The sequence below is a fragment of the Cyprinodon tularosa genome, unplaced genomic scaffold, assembly GCF_016077235.1.
Source record: "Cyprinodon tularosa strain WSP-4 unplaced genomic scaffold, ASM1607723v1 ctg9, whole genome shotgun sequence".
In the NCBI taxonomy this organism is placed as follows: domain Eukaryota; kingdom Metazoa; phylum Chordata; class Actinopteri; order Cyprinodontiformes; family Cyprinodontidae; genus Cyprinodon; species Cyprinodon tularosa.
Window position 1 is genome coordinate 1,820,733 of NW_024039673.1, and position 18,154 is coordinate 1,838,886.

The 18,154-nt window shown below is 45.1% G+C and overlaps 1 protein-coding gene across 1 annotated transcript; it reads left to right on the forward strand.

Moving 5' to 3' along the window:
- Positions 1 to 596: 596 nt before the first annotated feature.
- On the forward strand, positions 597 to 17,465 carry dlat (dihydrolipoamide S-acetyltransferase (E2 component of pyruvate dehydrogenase complex)). The gene is made up of 14 exons (XM_038273978.1): positions 597 to 1,003; positions 3,333 to 3,434; positions 3,522 to 3,646; positions 3,762 to 3,915; positions 5,657 to 5,783; positions 5,921 to 6,108; positions 6,476 to 6,605; positions 6,700 to 6,767; positions 14,556 to 14,663; positions 14,970 to 15,077; positions 15,178 to 15,296; positions 16,106 to 16,268; positions 16,362 to 16,498; positions 16,591 to 17,465. The coding sequence occupies exons 1-14, from the start codon at positions 764 to 766 to the stop codon at positions 16,718 to 16,720; spliced, it is 1,899 nt and encodes a 632-aa protein (XP_038129906.1). The 5' UTR covers positions 597 to 763; the 3' UTR covers positions 16,721 to 17,465.
- Positions 17,466 to 18,154: the final 689 nt, after the last annotated feature.

Consider the following 18,154-nt stretch of genomic DNA (forward strand, 5'->3'; position numbering starts at 1 on the left):
AGTTTACCGTCGATATCCATGCATATTAATCTGTTCAAATTACTCTTTTAAAGTTATAAAATATTGTAAATCCAAAAAAAGTTTGATTTACATCTAATCTGACTGGTTTTTAGCACTTTTGCAAAAAAAAACTAACCAAAAATGTCTACTGTGAGCTACTGCCAACAATAAAGACAGGGATTTGGATTTCATTTTTAAAGACAATTTAAAAGAATTAACCTTTAATTTCTACTTATTCCAGTTATTATGATATGCTATGATATGAAGTCCAAATAAAATGCACTGGACGTTTTCAAATGATTGTAATACATTGGAAGGTGCTGTACAGGGTGACAGTTTCATAGTTTTGCTTTTCTTGAGACAGCCATGTATACCGCCACCATGTGCCCACGAGTGGTATTACAGTAATCTGTGACCTTAAATGTGTGCAACAGTTTATAGTACATGACGTGTGACGATGTATATAAACTACTTTTATTTTATTTTATATGAGTATCGAATACTAGTTCCCTTCTAAGCCTTAGAGATAAATGTAATACAAAAGTTTGGTGGTTATCATTTACGACACGTCCTCTAAAGCAACTGTCGTAAACTGCGGCAAGCCTGAGCCGTAAAGCGTTGTGTTTTGGACTGAAGGAGGTCATTGGAAAGTGAGGAGGAAGGAGTTCGGGCACAGACAAATTCAGTGCAGGATAGTTTCTGATGCCGGTGTGAGGCGAATCAATTATTTAACAACCCCGTGTAGTATTCCAAGCGCTGCGAAATGCTTCGTTTAATCCTGCGGCTCAGGCCGTCCGCCCGGCTCTCCTGTCCCCGTGCCCTCCCGGCGGGGCCTTCCGCGCTCGGCTCTCGCACCGGCTGCCTGAGGCGAATTCACTGCGGAGCTGGCTCCCGAGTCGTGTCCTTAAATTCGAACCTCAGTCACAGAACCCTCCTGCGGTATCCTCAGCTGGTTGGTGGCTGTCAAAGCAAACGCTTCTACAGCCTCCCTCCTCACCAGAAGGTAAGGTTACCTGACCGGCCGGTTGCTATAGCAGCGAGGCTCGCAGTAGCAGCTAGCAGCTGATAACTGCCAGCTACATCAGCCAAATGTCACACCTGGATGAGTTTATCTATGATAACTGGAGTTCCGATTAGTTAACTCTGGAATATGAAGCTGGATTTTCACGGGATTTTAATACACCCCTCTTGATGGTGAAACTTTTAATATCCTGAATAAAAAGCATACCCACAGCATTAGGCTGCCACCACCATGTTTCACTCTGGGGATGCTGATTTCAGTTAATTGCAGGGTTTGGTTTTAAACAAGCATAGTACTTTATTTTACGCTATGTTCATCTGCCTCCATATGGATTTCAGCTTGAACTTTAACTGAACTCTTCAACACATAGATATGCTTTGAACTCAACCATGTAGTTTCATCTGGATGTTTAGAGTCTCTGTCCTGCTAGAGTTTGAAACCTCATCAGTCTGAGCTCTTTTTCTAGGCTTCAACAGACTTTCTTTAGATTGTGACCTTTAGATCGGCTAAAAATTAAACCAGCTCTCCTGTTTCTGCTGGAATGGTACCCCAGCCCATTATCATTCTGCCATTACTGTGTTTAATAATGGGTTAATGGCTTTGCATGATTTATAGCTATTTTAAATTGGATCTCATCTGGTCAGAACTGTTTTTCTCCGTCACCTACAGGTTTTGTGGCAAACCAAAATCTGGACTTCTTGTGGTTTTCTTTCCACAAACACTTTCTGCTTGCATCTCTTATTAATGCAGAGTTTCTTGTGTATAAATTCATCCTCTTGGTATTTTGTTCCTTCAACTTCTTAAATGGTGCACCTCTTATCTCCATCTTAAGATCCCAAATTTGTGCTTACTTGACAAAATGTAAAAAGGTTCAAGACGTATTCACGTATTTTGCAAGTGACCATATCTTGCATTTGATTAACTTGTCAGATGCTTTGTTTCATAAATTAAAAAAACATGTTTATGTATTTATTTTATTCCATATATTTATTATTCCGTTTTTTTTTAATAATCAGTTATTATAAATCTAGGTTGTCATGCTGGGACTTGGTGTGGAGTCGGATTGAAACAGTTCTGGGTATGGTCTCGTTTTACACCATTTGGGTTACACTGTATGTCAAAAAAAGGAAAAAAAAACATTTGGAGAATCTGTTCTGTCTTTATCATTTTTAAATGAGGTGACTTATCACTTACCACACAAATGGTAAATTTCAGTTTCAGTTTTTTTTTTATATAGAGCCAATTCACAACACATGTACCGGTAATCTCAAGGCACTTTACAGTTCACCAGATCATACAGTGAGATTGATAAGAAGTTTTCTATCTAAGGAAAACCAGTTGATTGCTTTGACTCTGACTCGGATGCAATCCCTCACACAAAGCATGCTTGTAGTGACAGTGGAGAGGAAAAACTCCACTTTAACAGGAAAAAACCTCCAGCAGAACCAGGCTCAGTGTTAGCAGGCATTTGCTGAGGCTGAATTTGGGTTCAAGGAGACAGAAGCAGAGATAAGTCACCTGATTTGCACAGAGGAGACCCTGGTTCGAATCCCTGCTGGGAAAAATGAGCTGCCAGTTTGGGTCCTTAAGCAAGATCCTTGCTAATGCCTGTCTCATTTGCAAGTCGTTTTGGATAAAAGCGTCTGCTAAATGCATAAACATAAACATAAAAATCTGCTGTTCAGGAGGAGTTCAGTTTAAACACCGGTATTTGTTTTCAGTCTTTACAGGAAATGTTTGCATCAGCTGTTTCTCGTACACATAATGACGGAGATAGGGCTGTAGGGTAAAATCAGATGATACAAATATTTGTTTCCTGTAGCGGGAGGAGTGGAAGTGTATGAAAGCTCTTTTTAGTCTCTCGTTCCTTAATGGCTCAGCAGCATCTGCTTTTTAATCTTACAAACTTCATAGTGAAATATTTTGTTGATAAGAGAATATTCCAGACCTCTGTTCAGTTTTCAGGTTCCGTTTTATTGCCTTTCATGTTTTCTTTTGATAAATCCTTTTATTTTGCTAAATTTTACAATTCCGATTTATTTTAATAAATCCCCCTATTCACATATGTGAGGAAGAGCTAGAAGCTTTTTCTTATCTCTGCTATGTGATGTCACTTGACCTCAGTAGCAACCGTACAGATATGATGAAATCTGGCATGTGAGGCATTTTATTGAACAGTAAAATGAGGCGATGATGACGCAGCAACTCTGCCCACAACAGCTGACATTATTTACAAATCCTCTGTTGATGTAACATGATTTCTTTTGCCTCTTTTAGATGACCTGTTTCTTTTTGGGGTTTTTTTGCTCAGGTGGCGCTTCCTGCTCTGTCGCCCACCATGCAGACGGGGACGATCGCTCGTTGGGAGAAGAAGGAGGGGGATAAAATCAACGAGGGAGACCTTATAGCTGAGGTTAGCACTTGCTTTACTTTATGAATGTAAAATAAAAAAAGTCAACTCTACATTCTTCACTTTAATCTTAACCTCCTGTGTCGGCAGGTAGAGACGGATAAGGCCACTGTAGGCTTTGAGATACTGGAGGAGTGCTATCTAGCAAAGATCCTGGTTCCTGAAGGCACCAGAGACGTCAGCGTTGGATCATTAATCTGCATCACGGTGGACAGGTCCGTGTTCTGTGCTTATATTGATGATGTAAAAATTATGAGCTATAAAGAAACTGACCAATGATCAAATTAGGATTTAAGCAACAAAAAAAAAACTGTACATTTTCCTTTGCAGCCCAGACCTTATCCCGGCCTTTAAGGATCTAACATTGGACTCTGTTAAATCGGCTGGTGCTGCTCCTTCCTCTGCTCCTCCTCCTCCCTCACCTGCTGCTGGCACTCCTCCGCCACCTGCACAACCGGGCTCCTCCTACCCCCCACACATGAAGGCAGGTGTACTCCAACATCAAATACCATCAGGTTTCTACTAACATGAGTGCAGAAGTGACTTGTAAGCTGTGTTTACAGTCGCAGCTTGGGTTATTATTGGCTGAAGAGTTATTATGGTGGATTCTTGGTTGATATCTTTTGAGATTTTACAACCTGATAAGTTTGAATGGATTTTATTGGATAGATTCACACAAAGCCAGGAATCGTAGTGAGCTCCTGTCACACTTACAACCTTACCCGGTAATTTACTGGCACTATCACACCCACTTTAGTGCGATGGCTTCAGTGTGAACAAACCTGTTACATTACTGAGTAACTTTTGTAGCGACGCGATGCCTAGCAGCAGTCCATACTCCGCCCAGCTGTACTACTAACAACTGTAACAATCACCGGTCCCAAAGCTAATGTTGGTCTGTTATCGCTAACCAGCTGAAACATACGCCATTTTTTAATGAAATTCTTTAGAGCTCAGCTTGATCAGGTAAAGCTTTACTGCCACCTGCAGGTGATGGGAGGTACCTCCATTTCCAGCATTGTCGGGTTTAGTGTGAAAAAAGCTGACTGGGACTAATTCAACCAACCCTTGTTTAGGCCTTTATTTATATCAGAGTGGGACATCATTAATACAGAGCTATGAAGTCTACAGAGGCTCTGGATAGATGAGGGCTTTTATTTATTGACACTCTAATTCTGGCCTTAATGGTAAAGTAGAGAGAAGAAAATTGTTGTTAAAGAGGCAATTAAGACTTTTATAATGACACTGTCATGACAATGAATTGACCTGGATGCTGGTAGTTTCCCAGTATCCACATAATCCATGTAGAATCTAATGCTTAGGTCAAAACCATTCAACATGGACAAGCTTGTCATCACATCCATCACAACAATCTGACCAGATGCTCATTCAGCATAGGCTTCAGGCTTATAGATGCATCAGCGCTGAACTATTGTGGTGTCAGTCTGCTCATCTAAGGATGTTTTACTTTTAAAGTGTCAAATAAAAAGGCTACTTTAAAGATATTTGTCAGGAAACACTTGGAATATTTTGAGTTTATTTAAAAAAAAAAAAAAATTTATATGTGAGTACTTGTCTTTTGGCAATATGTTGAAAACTAATGGCAATAAACTGTATTTATTTCCGATTAGAAATCTTTACTTAAAAAAAAAAAAAAAAAAAAAAGAAAAAGAAAAAAAAAAATTAAGTAGAGCTGTTATTGACCCACAGTGAGAATGCTGATCACCTATTATTATATTTGGAAATGGAAGCTGTTTATCGTTAATTAGATGATTGAACCTGTTAAAGCCAAAGATTAGAAACACACACCTGTGATATTTCTGTGTTCACAGTTGGTTTATCAAATAAAATCAGCTGAAATACATTGAAGTTTGTGTTTGCTGTGTGACACAGGGTGAGAGATGAGTGGATCGGATCTGGTTTTTAGTTTCCTTTGCTTTGAAATGACCAGAATGGATAATAAAGCATTAAATGAGAAGTTGATATAAAACCATTTAAGCATAATACTAGTCTGTTTTTTTTATTCTCATCTTGTATTTATCCATCTGTTTCCTCTGTTTTAAAGACTGAAAACAAAACTCTATATGTTGACATCAGCTGAGTTTGTTGTTGAATCTTGAAGCACGGATAAAAGTCAGAGTGTTCTGTTGTGTTTTATTACAATATGAGCCGTGCTTCTTCTGACCTATTGCATCTAACATGTGTATCTATGTTTTGTGCTGCAGGTTGCACTTCCTGCTCTCTCTCCGACCATGACGATGGGAACAGTGCAGCGCTGGGAGAAAAAGGTGGGAGAAAAGTTGAGTGAAGGAGATTTGCTGGCTGAGATCGAAACTGACAAGGCAACTATCGGTAGGTCCAAACTGAGCTAGATGCAAACAAGTTGGATTGGTTTTAGCTCATGCATTTAACAAAATAGTTTTTCCAGTAACCTTAATTTAATTTTAAAATGCATTAAAAGAAACATTTCACCTTGTGTTTCTGTGCAGGCTTTGAGGTCCAGGAGGAAGGTTATCTGGCTAAAATCATGGTATCAGAGGGAACTCGGGACGTTCCTCTGGGGACGCCGCTCTGCATCATAGTAGAAAAAGAATCTGACATCGCTGCCTTCAAGGATTACGTTGAGACCGGGGTGGGGGACGTATCCACACCACCTCCTGCTCCCACTCCTGTAACGGTGGGGCTTTCACTAACACAGAATCAGACACTTTTGTTCCAAGAAGTCAATTAGGGGGTTGCGGACGTGGCAGAAAAGCACTTAGTTAATGAAGCAGGACAATAACAATCTGCCAGTTTGACATAAGATCGCGTTAGCAGATTATTTTATGCTTCCATGCAATCATATCTCAAAACTAGCAGTTTTATATTTTCATCCACCTTTCTTATCGATAGAAGGTGTTTGGTGTCAGATTAGCAGGTAGAATAAAAAATGAGTCGATTCTTTTTTTCTGTTTTTTAGCTGAATTTTTTTTTATTGTTGTGCAATTTATTTACCTTTCCAAAAATTAACTTCTAGTTCTGGCTTTTTTGTGTTCCTGTTGTAGGCTCCAGCTCCTAGTGCTGCCCCAGCAGCTGCAGCCGCGCCAGCAGCACCCAGGAAGGGCCGTGTGTTTGCCAGCCCTCTAGCCAAGAAGCTTGCTGCTGAGAAAGGCGTTGACCTGGCACAGGTCAGCGGTAGGTAACCTAGGAAATGTGTCAGAACAAACATCAGGCTTCTTTAAGTCTGTTATAGAAGAAAAGTAATTAAGTTACTGCCTTTTTCACTCAGGATCTGGTCCTGATGGACGCATCACTAGAAAAGACATTGAGAGCTTTGTTCCACCAAAGGTTACTCCTGTGAGTAGAGCCAAGCTTTTTCTTTGTTGATTGTGAATTTTCATTTATTCTAATATAAGGATCTATTGGAAAAATGTTTAAACAAAAATCTATACCTGCATGCAGTAATCAGTTATTGACCAGACTGGGTTTATTGTCGGGGCCAAGAAAGTGGGGAAAATAACAATGTTTCTATTTCATCTCTACTGACCGCCAGAGGGCGGTGCTGAAAGCACTGAATGTTCCCTTCGGGCATGCGCAGTTCGAGTAATTATACCAACAGAGTCACACCTGTGACACCGGATGACCACTCAGAAGCTATATAGCCTGGTGTCATCCTTTGCTCTGCTCCTTTTTTTCTTCTCGCAAGCGGTTCGCTAACTTCCCCGTTGTCTGAAGCCCGTCTCTTGACCGGAGTTGCGGTTATTCTCCGCCCTCCCAGGGCTGCAACGGGTCGATTCTGAAGATTACGGAAGGTAAGTGAGTTGTTTGCTGGTGATGGTAGCGTCCGCGCCCCCTCTCCCGGCTCACGACTTTAGCTTTTTACCTACAGCTTCGTGCTGTTTTGTTCCGAACTGGTGACGGCAGCGTTTTCGCCCCTACTCCCAGTGTGAATAACTTCACTGCCGAAGTTATATACGGCTAACGTAGTTAGCTTCTTTAGTTTGTTGGTGTTATACGTGGTGACGGCAGCGGTTTTCGCCCCCTCTCCCAGTATATTCCCTACTTTTGCATCCTTTTTTTCACCGGTCTGCGCTGCTATACTTACTGACGGCCGCGGTTTTCGCCCCCTTTCCCAACCAAGTGTGGTCTACTTCGTTGCCGAAGTTGGAGACGGCTAACGTTGTTAGCCTTTTTTGGTTTGTTTGCAGCCTTGTTCATCGGTCTGCTTAATTATAAATGGTGACGGCAGCGTTTTCGCCCCCTCTCCCAATATCAACCTTTTTTGCAGCCTTTTCGTTGGTCTGCTCTCTTAACCCATTTAGGCCTAAAACGCCTGGAAAAAACACCTTAAAAACCTATGGCCGATTTTAAAAAATACCCCTAAAACCTGAAGTTTTTCTGTAAATTCAGCAACTGTGTCAACGCCTAAATTATTGATATCTCAGCTTCTGTAGCAGATAGAACTCAAAATATATTTTATCTTTGAAATTCTTCCAAAAAAAAAAAATGTGAAAAGCAGTAATCAAAAAAAAAATTCAACCTTTTATTTTTTCCATATGTGATCATGTCTTCATTGAGAATGTGCAATATAAAACGTTTTCAAAATAAAGAACAAACATTACATAAATAACTATCTGATGATTACTTATTAACAGTATTATTATGCATAATAATGCATATGTCTGTGTTATAAATTGCATACAACTTACCTCCAGATGGCCACAAATCTGTCCCGGGACATATTTTGGGGGAACTGCGTCCTGAAGAGAGGTTTACATACACAGCCCAATAAATGTCTTCATCTCCGTCACAGTCACGGGTGACCACTTTGCCATCTTTGCTCTTGTTGGAGTTTGGTTTGTTTGGTCACTGTACCTATTCGTCTCGGTAACAAGATGCATCCAAAGTTCTTCATTAAAAATATGCTCAAATGCCTGCAGCGGTGTGGCGTCTGCAGGCAAATCAACTTTCACTCCAGGTGTGCGGTTGAAAACACTCCGTGCATTGCGGTGGTAGTTCGATTGGTTCAGCGCGTTCAAAGTCATCATTTTCATCTATACCGTCATCAAAGCCGACACACTCCTCAAAATCACTGCCTTCCGACAACTCTTCTCTGTCAAACTCCTCCATGTTTGCTTGAAAAAAACTTCTTTCTTCTTGCTTGACTTATATGCTCTCCCGGCGTCAATGGTAGAATGACGCAACAGCGCCCCCGGCTTGAATGGTAGAAATGCGGTAATGCTTTCCCGGCCTAAATGGGTTAATTGGTGACGGCAGCGTTTATCGCTCCTACTCCCTACTTAAGTTGCCATACAGCTAACGTTGTTAGCTTTTTTTGTTATTGCTTTTATACCTGGTGACGGTAGCGGTTCTCGCCCCCTCTCCCGGTATCGGCCGCCTTGTGTCCGCAGCCTCTCTTGTTTTATCCGCTATAATTGGTGACGGCAGCGTTGTTCGCTCCTACTTCCAACTTAAGTTTCCATACAGCTAACGTTGTTAGCTTTTTTGGTTTATTGGTTTTATACCTGGTGACGGTAGCGGTTCTCGCCCCCTCTCCCAGTATCGGCTGCCTTGTGCTCGCAGCCTCTTTCGTTTCTCTGCTGTAATTGGTGACGGCTGCGTTTGCGCCCCCTCTCCCGATTTTCGATAACTTTCTGTTCTTTAAGCCTTGTCGGCCTTCGACATGGATGGCTCTCACAGCTGCATAGATTGTGGGGCTGCCCTGCAGGCAGAGGATGGCCACGACCTGTGCCCTACCTGCCTTGGACATGAGCACCTTTTGGAGGCGCTGTCTGAGAACCCCTGTATGAACTGCAGCTTTATGCCCCATGCAGTGAGGGTGGCCCGGTTGGCCCAGTTGTGCCCCCAGGAGGGCTCGGACCTTCCGCCCTCTGGGCAGGTGGTTCCCCCCAAGCGTTCTAAGCGCCGTGGTGGGACCACAGCATTTGTGCCCCTCCCCCGGAGGAAGCGGGCCAAACCTGACCAGGGCCTGTCCACAAGGGTGGAGCAGTTGTCAGCAGAGCTGGCAGAGATGAAGTCCTTGTTGCAGACACGGCAATCTGATCCCTCGCTCCCAGTGGTTGGGCTCTCTTCCCCACCAATGCCCGAGCTGGTTGTAGAGGATGACGTTATCTCTCTGGCTGCTTCCGCTTCTCATTTTAGAGATGAGGAGGAGGCAGGGTCCTCTCAAGCCTCTGAGGCTGGTTCATTTTCATCTCAGAGTGCGGTTGGAGAGGCCGGTGACGGTTCCATGCGGGAGGTCATGTCTATGGCCCTGAAGCAGCTGCAGCTGGAACTCCCACAAGGAGAGGCATCCAGCTCTGGCAGTGCTTTTTTCAGACGTGGAAGGGCTCCTACTCCTTTTTCTGTACCTCCATCAGAGGAGTACCTGAAGGAATTACACGCCTGTTGGCGGGAACCGAGAGCGCTGTCGCGTCTCTCCTCGGATGGTCGTGTATTAGCTGCCATGCATGAGTCAGTGAAGGCCGGCCTGGACCGTATGCCAGCAATTGAACCAGCTGTTGCTTCACTGATTGTGTCACCAGATGAAGCCCTGCGTCCTGATGTCCGGTGCCCGCGGACTCAATGTCGGGTTACAGATGACCTCCTCTGTAAGGCGTACAATGCAGGAGCGCGTGCTGGCCGCCTTGGCAATTCCCTGGCGCACCTCATGTTTGCCCTGTCTGCATCTGTTCAGGACACTGGTGGTGCAAGTGCGGCGATTGGTTATAGTGACGCAGCGCTGCAGGCCTTCGCGCTGATGACCAGAGAGCTTGGACGGGTCATGTCTTTCCTTGTCCAAGCTCGTAGACAGGTCTGGTTGGCACAGTCTCCTCTGACTGAAGCATGCCGTAGGACCCTCAGGGGTGTCCCGGTTGTACCAGGGGAGCTGTTTGGATCAGCTGCCTTGGAGGCGCTGGAACGGACTGCTCAGGCACGTCAGACTAGCCAGCAGCTTTCCGGCCTTCGCAGGAGCATACCTGCCTTTCCCCAGCGTTCGGGCCGCCCTGCCACTACCCCCAGCGTTCAGCCACGACCTCAGACCGGTGGCAGACCTGTTGGTTCCTATCCCCATGATGTGCGGCAGAGACCGAGAAGGGACTTTCGTGAGCCAGTCTGCCGCCCTGTTAGACAGATCCGGGCCTCAAATCCTGGACGCCCTCCCCCCAGAGCCCCCAGGGGCCGTGGGGATAGAAGATGATGCCACCGGGCCAGCCGTCGGACATTTTTCCCATCAGCAGCTGAATTTCTGGGCTGCTCATGCCGTAGATCCATGGGTGGTTGCCACCTTAACCAATGGCTACAGGCTCCAGTTCCGACGGCGGCCCCCCCCTCTCACACCGGGTCAAGATGACTGTCATCACAGACCCGGTGAAATCTCAGGCGCTAGACCAGGAGCTTTCCGCCCTCCTGGGCAAGGGGGCAATCGAGTCTGTAGATCCTCTGCAGCAACCCAGAGGCTACTACTCCACATACTTCCTTGTGGCCAAGAAGACCGGCGGTTTTCGCCCCATTTTAGATCTAAGGGGACTGAATCGGTACCTGAAGGTCCTTCCCTTCCACATGCTCACCATAACAGAGGTCCTTCAGACCATTGTGGCGGGAGATTGGTTTACATCAGTAGATCTGACAGACGCCTACTTTCACGTGCCTATTGCGGCAGAACATCGCCGTTTTCTCAGGTTCGCCTATCGGGGGCGCCATTGGCAATTCCGGGTGCTCCCATTCGGGCTCTCCCTTTCCCCGAGGGTGTTTACTCGATGCGTGAAAGCAGCCCTCTCTCCTCTACAGGCCTCCGGAGTCAGGATTCTGCCATACCTGGACGATTGGCTTCCTTGTGCTCCCTCTCAGGTAGCTGCCTCTCGGGATACGTCCCAGCTTCTACTTCATGTGTCAATGTTAGGCCTCAAAGTCAACTTGGCAAAGAGTTGTCTGGTTCCATCTCAGACAACCACCTTTCTTGGGATGCATCTGGACTCTGCTACCATGATGGCCCGTCCATCTGTTCACAGGGTGGACGACATACTCCAGCTTGTCCGTCGATTCAGACTGGGCAGGGAGTTTCCCTACATCACCTTCCTGCGAATGCTGGGCAAACTGACATCAGTCACTCGTGTCGTGCCCTTAGGGCTGCTCCTTCTGCGTCCTTTGCAGCGATGGCTCAACAGCTTTCGCCTAGACGCCAGGCTGCACAGGCATCGCAGGCTAATGGTGACCAGGAGCTGCCTCCATGCCCTAGCTCCTTGGCGAGACGGGACCCTTTTGTCCAGTGGTGTTCCAATGGGGCTAGTAGTGTGTCGAAGGGAGGTGGTCACCACGGATGCCAGCCTCATGGGCTGGGGTGCCGTGTGGCAACACAGAGCTGTTTGGGGTCTCTGGGACCCAAGGGAGCGCACCGAACACATAAATGTGCTGGAGCTGCGGGCTGTGCACATGGCCCTCAGGTGCCTTCTGCCCCACCTAGAGGGAAGGAACGTGCTGATTCTGACAGACAACACCTCTGTTGTTTATCATATAAACCACCAAGGTGGCACCAGGTCAGCACGTCTCTTGAAGGTGTCGAGGGATCTCCTGGAATGGGCGTATCCCCGTCTGTGTACCCTGCGCGCAGCGTATCTGCCAGGACGGCAGAACCAGGTTGCGGACTCTCTATCCCGCCAGGCACCTGCTCCGGGAGAGTGGTCTCTTCACCCCGACGTAGTGCGCATAATCTGGAACCTCTTTGGGCAGGCAGAGGTAGATCTGTTCGCCACAGAGGAGTCGACCCATTGCCCCCTATGGTATTCCCTAACCGGGATGGCGGGCGCACTGGGCCAGGATGCACTGGCTCATCCATGGCCGCAGGTTCTCCTGTATGCCTTTCCACCCCTCTCACTGGTTTGGCCGACTCTACGGAGGGTTCTCGAGCAGGGCCACAGAGTGTTGCTGGTAGCTCCGTTCTGGCCAGCGCGGCCGTGGTTCCCGCTGCTTTGGAGTCTGTGTCACGGTACTCCATGGCGTCTTCCAGCAAGGAGGGATCTGCTGTCTCAGTTGGGGGGACAGATATGGCACCCCAACCCTCAACGTCTCCAGCTGTGGGCATGGCCCCTGGGAGGCTGACTGGGTGTTCAGACACCGTGAGACACACCGTATTGAGTGCTAGGGCTTCCTCTACTCGGCTGCAGTATGCTAACAGATGGCGCCTCTTTTCTCAGTGGTGCTCTGCCCACAATGAGAACCCGCTTTCCTGCTCGGTGCCCACTATTTTGGAGTTCCTCCAGTCTCTCCTTGATAAGGGCCGCTCTCCTTCGACCCTTAAAGTGTATGTTGCAGCAATTTCATGTCTTCACCGAACTGTTGACAACCGTACAGTGGGGCGCCATGAACTGGTTTCACTTTTTCTGCGTGGTGCTCGTAGGTTGTGCCAGCGGCCAGCCCCACGAGCCCCAGATTGGGATCTGCCATTGGTTCTCACAGCTCTGTGCCACCCTCCATTCGAGCCTTTGGCACAAGCAGAACTCAAGTGGCTTTCCTGCAAGACTGCTTTCCTGATGGCTATCGTCTCAGCTAAGAGGGTCAGCGAGCTACATGCTCTTTCTGTCAGCCCTAGGTGTATCAGGTGGAATCCAGATGGCTCTGGTGTTACCCTGTGGCCTAATACTGCGTTTGTGCCTAAGGTGTTGTCTCCTTTTCACCGTAACCAGCCATTGCGGCTCGCTCGGTTTCAGCCTCAATCTGGTACAACTGAGAATGAGTCTGAGTTGTTGTGCCCAGTAAGAGCGTTGGAGGCATACATTGCAGCCACCGCCAATCTGAGACGCTCGGACCAGCTTTTCCTATGCTATGGGGGTCCAAGGTTAGGCTGTCCTCTTTCTAAACAGCGTCTGTCCCATTGGATTGTGAGTGTCATCTGCCACGCCTACGCTGCAGGTCACTGCTCCCTGCCAGTCGGTGTGAGAGCCCATTCCACCAGGAGCGTCACCGCTTCCTGGGCTGCTTTGAGAGGGGTTCCGCTGGAAGCTATATGTGCTGCTGCTTCATGGGCTTCCCCAACCACCTTCACCAGGTTCTACAGTGTCAATGTGGCTGCCCCTCATCCCCTGGGTCAGGTCCTTTTACAAGGTTCTGCTGGGCCTCCTCTGTGAGGTATGTGCTCAGGATTCCTTGTGACATCGTTGGCATTAGTCATTCAGTGCTTTCAGCACCGCCCTCTGGCGGTCAGTAGGGATGAAATAGAACGAAAGTTACGTATGTAACTACGGTTCTATGAATCCCGGATGACCGCCAGAGCTTCTCTGTCACTCAGAATCCTTGCTTTTGCGAGAAGATTCTGTAGGAGCAGAGCAAAGGATGACACCAGGCTATATAGCTTCTGAGTGGTCATCCGGTGTCACAGGTGTGACTCTGTTGGTATAATTACTCGAACTGCGCATGCCCGAAGGGAACATTCAGTGCTTTCAGCACCGCCCTCTGGCGGTCATCCGGGATTCATAGAACCGTAGTTACATACGTAACTTTCGTTTTATTTCAAACCGTTGTTAGCATCTTATGTTAGCAGTGAGTATAGTTAGCCCAAATAACACCTCAGGCTCAGCCTGTTTGCCCTAAAGCAGAAAAGGCTCTGTTACTTTGCACTTCTGGGCCCACATGAAGCAGCAACAAAATACTAAAACCATTTAAAGGTGAAGAAATGCTTTATGCATTAAACAGGTGATAACAAACAAATATACACAATGTTTACTTTAGTCTTTTTTGTGCCATTTGTCTTGATTTTAGTTTGATATCTTTATATGAGAATGAAAAGGAGGAAATAAAATTAATTGGCTTTGTTTTACTCATAAAAATTTATTTAGATAAATATATATTTCCAAGCTATATAAGGGTCCTGTTGCATTTGTGACTCTTCAGTGATTTTGTTTAGAGGACCAAATTTCTCCTTTGGTTCCTCGGGTTCCCGACTTCTACCCTTGGAAAATAGTTTAAAAAAAAAACTGTAGGTTTGTCTCTATAAACTCCTGGCAGTGCTGTAATTTGTGCTTTGATTTAAGACATTTGGACTAAGTAATCTTATTTATTTTTACTGTAAACTCTATGTTTAAAAAAAAAGTGATTGTACCTAATGAGCCCTGGTGTTTTTATGCTAAAAGCAATTCTCTGCACTGACAGGCTGCAGCTCCCAGCTCAGCAGCTGCCAGAGCTGCTCCTGCACCCGCTGCAGCTCCGGCTGCTCCAGCTGGCACCTTTACCGACATCCCTATCAGCAACATCCGCAAGGTGAGAGCATATACACACACACTCACCATGCAGTGGTAACACCTGACTACTGCTCCCTCTGTAATGACTTTCCTCTCTGCCGGCAGTCAGGCTTTATGGCTGCCTCCTTCTCAGCCGGCTGCATTCAGAGCTTTGAAGTAAACATCCTGAGGACCGATGCTGTTATCTTTGACCTAAGCTTCCACATTTTGCCTTGCAGATGGGCACAATTTTTATCAGAACATACTGGATGTGCATGCCTCTTTTTCTGTCTCTGCTATGAATTATGGATCAAAGCTGAGGTGCGTGTATCCATCTGTCCTCCAGGTCATCGCTCAGAGGTTGATGCAGTCCAAGCAAACCATCCCCCACTATTATCTGTCTGTAGATGTTAACATGGACCAAGTGCTTGAACTTCGAAAAGAGCTCAATGAGGTTAGTGGTGCATGTAAGCCGTCATGCACGGTAACTTTTCATTCAGCGTATTAACTCACTGTTAAAATGAGCAAATAAACAAGCTGTCCCTTCTCTGCAGGAGGTGAAAGCTCAGAATATCAAGCTTAGTGTGAATGACTTTATCATCAAAGCCAGCGCTCTGGCCTGCCTCAAGGTTCCTGAGTGTAACTCCTCCTGGCTGGACACAGTCATCCGCCAGTAAGTAGAAACCAGTTCAAACTGGCAGCACATTGGAGTTAAGTTGTAGGCGTCGTCTTCAGACTCAGACGTGATTTTGTTGAAATCACATTTTAGTCAAATCTCCTTTGACCTAAATCGAAACAAATTAGGAAGCCATTAATAATAAAAACAGTAAAGTATCTTATTCTCCTATTATATCTTAAAGGAAAAAAACAATAATCTACCCAAAGAATGGAGTTATTGTAATTATACACTGCTAAAAAATAAAGGGGACATGTACAGAACATATCAATCAAACTTCTGTAAAACCAAACTGTCCACTTAGGAAGCAACACTGATAGACAATTGGCAAGATGCACTCAATAAAGGAGTGGTTCACAAGTTGACATTTTTTGTATCTCAGGTTGAGAAGCTATTTTAAAAACAAGTCTTTTGAACAAGTGAAACTAGACCTGAATCATTGCTGCTGCCAACGATCTAGTAGCTCAGTTTGACAGAATCTTGGGCCTAAACATAAATACAAAAGGAGAGCTCATCAAAATGACTCTACATGTTAAATATTTTCAGTCAGCTCTTTCCTAATAACATTTTTCTTGCTGTTTATGTAATAAATGCTTGAATAACTCTTGAGAATTTTCAGTTTAATGTTTTATGCATTTTTATCTAATGATCAGAAAGCTATGAAAATAATGAGAATGAGATAATGTACCACTTGGATATTGCAGCTTTAGATTTGAGTCAGCAGAGGGCGCTCATGCTTTAAATCCCCTCTCAGCTCAGAACATATCCTTATGATTATATCATAATTAGCTGATTGTTTTTTACAGGAACCACGTGGTGGATGTTAGTGTGGCAGTGAGCACAGCCAACGGTCTGATCACGCCTATCGTGTTCAACGCCCACATCAAAGGCCTCGTCGCCATCAGCTCTGACGTGGCGGCTCTCGCTGCCAAAGCCAGGGAGGGCAAACTGCAGCCTCATGAGTTCCAGGTTACACCACCTCACCTGCTAGAAGCTTACGGATTAATCACTTCTTAATCACTCTGTTTAGTAACTGCCATTTGTTTTTCTGTTGGTTTTCAGGGAGGAACGTTCACAATCTCCAATTTAGGAATGTTTGGAATCAAGAACTTCTCAGCGATCATCAACCCGCCTCAGGCCTGTATCCTCGCCGTCGGAGGCTCTGAGAAAAGACTGATGCCTGCTGATAATGAGAAAGGGTGAGCGTCATGGCAACAGCCGTCCAGAGGAAATGAGCTGTGAGAAGCCGGTACGTCACAGCTAACTGAGGGCACGTTTGCTTTTTTTTCAGGTTTGACGTATCCAACATGATGTCGGTAACGTTAAGCTGCGACCACCGGGTGGTGGACGGAGCCGTCGGGGCACAGTGGCTCGCAGAGTTCAGAAAGCTCCTGGAGAAACCGGTCACCATGCTGTTGTGATCAGACTGTAGTGCCATCAAACAGCAGCAGGCACAGACCTCGTACTGATGAGATCCGATTGGCCTGGATCCTCACGTGATTGGCCAGCCTGCCACAAGGTCACTCCCACTTAACCTGATCGGCGGGAAGAGGCAGAACTCACTCCGACAAGCTTTCTGTCCGTCTCACCGTCTCTCCTATCTTTCCTTCTCTCTCTCTCTCTCGGTTTTATTTATTTTTGCCCCATCTTATAATAGATCGGAATTTGGTTTAATTTACCCTGGAATAGAGACTATATGTCAATAAAAGATGTTAAAGTATTTTAAAGAAGGGACGTGTTACATGCCCATGCAGTGGGCATATTTTCCTATAAAGAGTGTGTGTGTTTCTGCAGAGGTTCATCACATACAGTGAACATGGTGGGAAAAAAATGAAATGAATTTAACACAAAAGTAGCCGGAATTTACACAGTGGCCAAACAGAAGAACTACTTTCTGCATTTTCTGTGGGTTAAAGCTTCGCTGTGTTTATAATTATCACTGTGGAAGAACAGTGTTGTATATTTATGTATATGGTGTTGAACTTTGGTTAGAAGAACCAAGCCCCTTAAAGATCTCACAGTAGAAACAACAGGCTGTAAGCTTCTCTCTTCTGTTTTATTTTCCAGTGTCATACAGTTTCTTGATCTTGCAGCTGACGCACGCACACAAAGCCGGTGCTGGATGTTCATAAAAGAAAAAGAATAAATTGGGAGATTACAACCTTCTGTGCAGTCTCTTTTATTTGGTTCTTAGTAATTAACTTCTTTTGTTGAGTCAAATAGATTCATCTAAACAAAAAGTGTCGTTAAAAGGTTAATATATTTTATTGTGTGTCTTAAAAGTGACGCTGATTTAGTTTTTGATGATTATAGCGAACAATTCATGAAAAGTTTCCCTGACATTTTGAGAATTGCGTAATATAACTGAAAACTTTTATTTTTATATATATATATATATATATATATATATATATATATATATATATATATATGTTTTTTCCTTTAAGAAAATATCCCTGCACCTTCCTATAGATGTGTTTATTACTATTTGATGTTTTTAATGTATCCTTGCAGCATGGCGTTGAGGTCTGCCTTCAGGTAACCATAGTAGCTTTAACAGCAGTGTTCAGTTTATCTGCATTGCTGAGCTGCATGTCTCCTCATTCGGTTGATAATCCTCCATAGACTCTATTAGGATTAGATTGGGCCTATCAAGCACAGTGATACCACAGGGATTAAACTATCTATTGGTAGGTTATACAATATGGGCGGTGTTCAGTTTGTGTGTCTGCCCGTGTAAAGGATAACTTTAAAAGTTATGGATGGATTTAAATAAATAAAAAATTACCATAGGTGTCCCTCATGTCAAAGAATGATCCATAACATTTTAGTGATGATCCAGATTATAACCTGGA